The 7897-nt window shown below is 34.9% G+C and overlaps 1 protein-coding gene across 1 annotated transcript; it reads right to left on the bottom strand.

The window, feature by feature from the left end:
* Positions 1-1860: 1860 nt before the first annotated feature.
* Positions 1861-7203, bottom strand: LOC121423552 (synaptonemal complex central element protein 2-like). The gene is made up of 4 exons (XM_041618904.1): positions 7180-7203; positions 6657-6772; positions 4914-5145; positions 1861-3232 (listed from the first exon to the last, which is right to left on the bottom strand). The coding sequence occupies exons 1-4, from the start codon at positions 7201-7203 to the stop codon at positions 3044-3046; spliced, it is 561 nt and encodes a 186-aa protein (XP_041474838.1). The 3' UTR covers positions 1861-3043.
* Between the last annotated feature and the right edge of the window lie 694 nt (positions 7204-7897).

Genomic DNA, 7897 nt, shown 5'->3' on the forward strand with positions numbered 1-7897 from the left:
AGATGGATTTGAAAAAGTCATGTTAAGTGCATACTTCATAAATCATGAGGAATTTCAATTTTTTTTTTAAGTTCTCATCTCATGAGGTCTGAGTTACTGTGATAGTATACACCAACTGCCTTCCCACCCTATATTCGAACTGTCACTCAGTGTATTTACCATTTTAACTACGGTACTTCCTTTTTAGGTCAGACCCATTTCATTAAATATCCACTTGGTCCAACACCATTTAGTCTATATGGTTCACTGGTGCAAATCTGTGCGCCACACTGTTCAAGGGGGGTGGCACAATAGATCACCCCCCCCCCCCCCCGAACAATAGGTTCATAGCTTGAATTTGCATCAGTGATATGGTTGGATGAATTGTTAAAATGTTTATTTGACAAAGTAAAAATAATCAGCTGACGAAGTGGAAATTATTCCAACTGGGAATTACAACAAGTGGAATGCCTCTGGCCGTCTCACCTGCATCACGCAGTTCAACATAGCAGCAGTGCTGACTTTGAAAACTACTATAACTCGCACAAGATGTTCAGTGATACTTGGTTACTCTTATTTCCAAGTTTTATGAACTAGACCAATACACTTACAGCTCTAGATAGGATGGTAATTCAACAAATACCCCCAATGTGGCCAAAGTTCATTGACCTCACATGACCTTCGACCTTGATCATGTGACCTGAAACTTGCACAGGATATTCAGTGATACTTGATTACTCTTATGTCCAAGTTTCAAAATTCAGCTCAATAAACTTGCAAAGTTATGATGGTAATTCAACAGTTACACCCAAAACGGCCAAAGTTCATTGACCCTAAATGACCTTTGACCTTGGTCATGTGACGTGAAACTCATGCAGGATGTTCAGTGATACTTGATTACTATTATGTCCAAGTTTCATGAATCAGATCCAAAAACTTTTAAAGTTTTGATTGTAATTCAACAGTTACACCCAAATCGGCCAAAGTTCATTGACCCTAAATGACCTTTGACCTTGGTCATGTGACGTGAAACTCATGCAGGATGTTTGGTGATACTTGATTAAGCTTATGTCCAAGTTTAATGAACTAGGTCCATATATTTTTTAAGTTATGATGACATTTCAAAACCTTAACCTCAGGTTAAGATTTTGATGTTGATTCCCCCAACATGGTCTAAGTTCATTGACCCTAAAAGACCTTTGACCTTGGTCATGTGACATGAAACTCTAATAGGATGTTCAGTAATACTTGATTAACCCTATGGCCAAGTTTCATGAACTAGGTCCATATACTTTCTAAGTTATGATGTCATTTAAAAAAATTAACCTCAGGTTAAGATTTGATGTTGACGCCGCCGTCGGAAAAGCGGCGCCTATAGTCTCACTCTGCTATGCAGGTGAGACAACAAATAAGAATTAGACCAAGTGCAGCCCAAACAACACTTAGACCAAATGGCCTGAATTCACAAAGGTGGTTTTGAAAACCCACAGTTGAATCCTTTGTTTATGCAGATTTCCTTAATAAAATACACTTAATTTAGCGTGTATCAGGCGCGTGTATAAAAAATTCTAATGCTGATGCGCACTTGTGTCACAGTGCACCAATTTGACGCCTGTTACCATGATTAGATACGCTATTGCATTCATGAGTCCACTGTTTGAAGAGAGAACTCATTATAAAATCAGTGGACTCATGAATAAAATAGCGGGGATAACTACGACAACAGGCGTCAATTTGGCGCACTGTGACAAAAGCGCGCATCAGCATTGGAATTTTTTAATATACGCGGTAAAATGAGCGTATTTTATACAGGATATCTGCACAAACCATGGACTCAACAGTGGGTTTTCAAAATCACCTTTGTGAATTCAGTCCTTTTGGGTTAAGCCCAAGTAGAAATAGAATATTTGAGGAGACTACTGCTTGTTAGATCATGTGCATACCAAAATTGTAAAGGAACAGTACCAAAAACAATATTGATGGCTGCCATCTCTTATGTTTAAAATCATATCTTGTACGAATTGAATGTGAAAAAAGGGCATGTATATTCTCTTTATTTTATTTCCAAATACCCTTAACACTAAGAAAGAGAATAGTTTGCTATTTGAAATTTGGCATTGTTTTTATTTGTTTTTTAAGAACGATAGCTTTAACTGGTTGAAATTTCACTTCCTCAAAAATTTGTATCCGAAAAATATATGAGGTCAGTTTGGAGATTATATAAACCATCATTTAAAGAAGTGTCTGCTTCTTGATACTTAATGAGATAATTCATCTTGCAGCTCCAAAAAGCTAAACTGGAATTAAGTTTGCAATATGTCATGAAAGATTTGTGTCATTTTGAAGATCTCTATTTTATATTAAAAGGAGAGTGCATTGTGCAAGGAAAAACCTGGATACATCTTAAAGAACAAAAGATCCGGTTGGAGGCTGCAAATTTCTAATAATCAGAAAGTCTTGTCCCTTATACCCATGTCGCACCTTTTTCGGCATGTTTGTCTATCACCAAATACAGTGCTATACATGTATGAATAGTTGCGGTGCACTTCTTTGATTTAGATGATGAGTATACATGCTGTGATTTCTATATCGGCCTCTTTCACCAAAGGCTGGCAATACTAGTATCATCTAAAAAAAATTATAAAGCTGATGTCTCCAATTTCAGAAAAATAAAACATTTTCAGGTTCAGAGTCTTTCATCATATTTTCCCTTAATATGGGATATTAGAAAATATCTGAGCAGGACCTTATCTTTACAAAATGTAAAACATTTAGTCAAACTGAAAGAAATTAAATTGAAAATGATGACTGTACATATTTACACACAGAGGTGAATTGTTAGGTTTATATAGGCCTACAGGTAAATTTGCCCAAGTCAAATTTTTAGGGACAAATTAATGTGCTCGAATTAAGAGAAATTGGAATTGGAAGAGGTATTAAACAAAAGTTTCGGCTAAACTGGTCGAAGAAAATTGCTTCGACTCGGGTGAATATTTGAAATATGGTAGGTTCTCTTTAGCAAGTTTACCTGAATTCGGAAACATAAAACATTATGGTTTGTAATTCAAGGTTTAGATTGAATATCTGTATAAAGGACACCGAGTGCTTCTTTGAAATGAGTCAGTTCCTCCTCAATAGCTGCTACTCTGTCTAACGTCGCGAAGAATTCTTGGAGTTTGGGCTGCATGTTCTTTCCACTCTTTTCATAAACTCTGTACATTCGCTCTTCGACTGCGCTGCATGTCACCGCCACCTAGATAGATTGACATTAAAAGAATTAAAATTTATTTTACAGTAAAACATCTTGTGATTGATGAAATATAGAAAATAATGAATGTTAAAGAGAAATGCCAGTCAGCTGCAGTAAACACTGATTTCATCAGAAAGTCTGTAAAACCAGGCTTAATTGTCAGTAAATCATTGAGATCTAGATCTGGTACAGTCACATAAACTGAAGTTTGTGAAATCTTGAAATCTACGCTGAAAAATATTCACGCTGAAGATCACCAACACCGCGCACGTGGGACAGTGTATTATTATTGCTTTGAATGTCGTTGCCAACGCTTGACCCGAATCCTGTGCTTATTTGCTAATTTGTCAACAATTCCACAATTTCTTCCAGAATCCTTTGGCACATATTCTTTATTTATACAAAGAGACACTTTGGTGGCCATTTCATTGGATTCTGTACGAACTCATTTTTATATCATTACCAAAACTGGCATTTACCTTTAATGAGTGCAATGGACACAAGATTTAATGTGGTGAAAGCTTACACAATAAAGTATTCTGTCCATTGCATGAAAGTAAAAAAAACAAAACAAAAAAAACTTTAAATTATTTGGTATTATACACCTAAAAATAAATCCTTGTCATTTGACTTAAATGAATTTTGATGCGAAGATGTATTTAGGACTGCTGACTGTTGCAAAGATACAACATGCTGCAAATGAATGGGTATTTTTACATGTAACGCCGATGGTCTCGGTGAGCGTGCAATGGACAAAATCATATGAATCCAAAATTGCAGGATGAATGATGACGTTAATAGAGGGCTGAATGATTAATATCAAGCAACCAACACCTAGACAAGATTCCATCTATTGGTATTGTTTTATTCAATTTGGTGCATTGTCCAGCTTAAGGCCCCAAAACAAATACCAGAATCAGTACTAGAATTGCAACAGAAATATAAATGTATTTAAAATCTATTTTTATTATTCAAATTTTTCATGTACATGTATTTGCAATCTCTTTATATGATATTCCAAAACACAATCTAGTTTATAGACAACTTTTCAAGTCTGTGGCGCTATGTCTCTTTTAATAGCAGCCTTCCAACATTCCACATTTTTGTGTCTGTCATGCAATGTGAAATATACCGAGTGAGTAAGAAAGAACTAGACACCTCACAAATTCCCAATTTATGGAAAAAGAATTCTCATAAGGGATTTGCAAATATGTTTACTAACACTTGAAGAATTATGACATCATTGGCTTCTGGATTCATTATTGCATTCAAACCTTACTTTGGCACAAATCAAAACTTACATCAATTCAAAGAATACCTACTGATTATCCAAATGTGAGGTCATTACACATAAATATGGTATCAAATTATTTGGAGGATGATATTCTTTCCAGCCATATATAATAATTATGTATTCATGACATTTTTTCCTTAATTTGGGGATTCATGATGTGTCAAGTTTTTTTTACTCACTCAATAAAAATAGAAAGCTGCTTCCAGGATTCCTGCAGAAAAAGACCTGGCTCTGAAATTTGACAAATTGTCTCATTGAAGATTACCAAAATATCTAAATTCTCAATCATTGATATGAGTCACTCTTCTGTGAGTGTAATTAGCAAAGTTTTTTTTTAAGAAAGAGAGAAAACATTTAATTATTGTCATTTAAATATTGATATATTAGCACCTTTTCTTGAAGAGCTTTGCGAAAGTCCTCTAGGATGTTGGTATCTCTCTTCCTTTTCTCATTAATCTTATCAATCAGCTCCTGAGCTTCTTCACTCAGTTCTTCTCTTGATAAAAGAGGTGCTTCCCTGGCCATCTTTTCATCGTTCCTCAGAACCGGACCTGGGTTGCTCAATCCAGCCGCCTGGTGAAAGGCGTCCCCGGATCCATGAGGTTGATTCTGATGCTGTGTGCTTAAAAATTAAATGAAAAGAAAAAAAAGCCAATGATCAAAAAGTTTATTCATCTATTTTTTTTTATCAAAACAATATCAAATTACAAATTACTCAATATGACAACATCTAATGGATTCAATAAAATATGATACAAAAAATACATCATGTTTTAAAGGAAAGCAGAAGTATTATTAATGCATATATTCTTTTATTTATCATGTTAGTGCGCGTTTGGAACTGTGGATCCCCCTATCTGGATCTCCCTCAGAGCCCTTGATATGTACATGTATCTAGAGAGCTAAATGGGATTCTTAAAATATTGCAGATGACAAAGTGAATTAATGAATGTGAATAACATGATAAAAACAGCAACGAGCACCACCTAATATACATGTACATTTCACTCATTAAAAATAATGATACCATTGATAGGGTGCTTTATACAGGTGTTTCAATGTGCACAGGAGGGTTGACAAATTAAACAATGAATCCTTTAAAAAGAAAAAAAGAAGATATATGCTAGTAGAGTTTAAAAAATGAGTTTCAAATGAGGATTTGAACATGTCAATAGAGGGAGCATTTGGAATTACTACAATACTGTACAAACCCAGAAAAAAAATAGATACGTTGATCTTTATGATGCAATCAAACCAATTAATCAAGACTACATTCATGCATCTAATGACAGTAGAGGTTTAATTATGATGATGTTTAATAAACCTAGTATGAGTGTATGACACATCTAGCTATTACTATTCATTCCATGAAGGTGTTGATCTATACCACATACTTATTACTAATTATTACCATCAATTTGTTCTAATTGCTGATCAGTATCATTTAGCCATGGCAATTTGGTCTGTTTCCACTCCACCTTATTACGTTTTACTTCATCAAAATGTGGTTCATAAATATTTCTTTTATCCACAGGCCCTACAGACAAACTGGTGTTAAACATCAAATGGATAATGGATAAAATGGGTGAATGCCTTGAACTGGAAATAAATGGTAAAAGCTAACTGACATTTAGTGCAAAGGTTTGGTAAATAAACTAGTAGTAGATGAGGAAGGATTTATGACTTGAATCAGGGTTTGAACCCACGATGACCTCCTGATTATCAGTCAGGTACCCTAACCAGAATGCCTCGGATATACATATGTAAAAATTGAGATGAAACTAGTCTTTCCCAAAGAGACTTACTTAGAACTTAGGCTAGCCATGTGTGTAGGAGAATAGCCCCCCCCCCCTCCCCAAATAGTAATAAATCTTAACTCCTTAAAATCTAACTCCTCTAAAGGGGGATTCGAACGGATTTCAGATGCCTAATATGGTTCCAAAGATAATGTTCAATGATTATAGACAGACAGGTAGGCAGGTAGGTAGGTAGATAGATAAATAGATAGAAAGAAGGAAAGAAAGATAGATAGACAGATTGATCGATAGATAGATGGATAGATAGATACATGTACATGTATATACTGTAAGTAGAAGGGTAGGTAGATAGATAGATAGATGTAGAATGCAATACCTTTGCAATGATATCTGTGCTGAACACGATTCATTCTTGTATTCATTGATACAAGTATTCCTTGTAGAAGACGGAAAATTGGTTTCTCCACAAATTTCCTTTTGGCATTCCATCCTCTGCAAGTCAAAACAGGAAGGAAGAGGGACATTAAGTTATAAACAAGTACAAACAAAACAAAAGTAATGACAATCTGGACACTGGACCTTCTCTTCCTCCATGTCCAGTTTCTGGTGATATGATAGAATTGGCATGGTCCAGGGAGGGACTTTACATTAGGTTCTAATCAAATTTAAATTGTGCATGAAATTTCTTTCACGAAATCCTCCCTAGGATGACCTAAATCCAGAAGTTGACATTCTTTCCTTCATTGAATAGCATATGGTTACATGATCCCGATTTCTCATTTTGATAACCTAATTTGAGTAATTTCTTTCCCTTGTTTTGTTGTAACCTCCCATTTTCTTAATTCCTATTCTCTTCTTTTTTTCATGACTGCCTTCTCTTGATGGTTGTAAGATCATACTTGTAACATCAGTTGACCTTTCATTTTTAAGGAAAAATATTATGTTTCTAATGCAATTTCCTAAAAACAGAATTAGCAGAGCTCCCAGAGTCTGATGTCACTGTAGCAAAAACAGATACAAATTTGATTTACAGTGACGCTGGCCATTCAATTTTGGCTTTAGATCAAAGATAGATCTAGAATTGAGATTTACCGCTAGATCTACATCTTTTTTAAGAACAAAAAAATGTTTCTAAAAATGTATAAACAAAACTCATTCGAGCAGAACAAAATCGACTCACATATTACTGTACTGTCACCCCGCCATGGTCAAGTCAAGAAATGTAATGTTATACTTTTCATACATTAGGGAGACCTCTAGATTTTCTAACCCTAAAGAGTACCGGTAAAAGGCCTTATTTCATAAACCACTTCATCAGACTGTTTTTTTTTTCAGATCTTGTTGAAAATAGTGCAAGGTAGACATCCTTGAATCAGTTTTTAATAATCAAATGAATTCTGAATGAAATTCAGACAAAACACTCCCAGTGTAGTTTAATTTTGGCACAATACACATACAGCTAAAACACGACACACAAAGTTCAGATATTTTGTGTGGAATATTGCTCTGGGCATTGTGGGCAGTGGGTGAATAAATTAATTCTGATATTTGATCAAATAGGATAGGTAAAACATACCAGTAAGTAGGTCTATTCAATTCAATTTCAACATACCAGTA

The sequence above is a fragment of the Lytechinus variegatus genome, chromosome 11, assembly GCF_018143015.1.
Source record: "Lytechinus variegatus isolate NC3 chromosome 11, Lvar_3.0, whole genome shotgun sequence".
In the NCBI taxonomy this organism is placed as follows: domain Eukaryota; kingdom Metazoa; phylum Echinodermata; class Echinoidea; order Temnopleuroida; family Toxopneustidae; genus Lytechinus; species Lytechinus variegatus.

Excerpts from the sequence above, each read along its gene's own strand:
- LOC121423552 (XM_041618904.1), bottom strand. The coding sequence starts at position 7,203 with ATGAAAGGTCAACTGATGTTACAA. Across the intron at positions 6,773-7,179 it reads AAGGTCAACTGATGTTACAA|AGGATGGAATGCCAAAAGGA; the intron begins GTATGATCTTAC and ends TTTGACTTGCAG. Across the intron at positions 5,146-6,656 it reads GCACAGATATCATTGCAAAG|CACACAGCATCAGAATCAAC; the intron begins GTATTGCATTCT and ends TTAATTTTTAAG.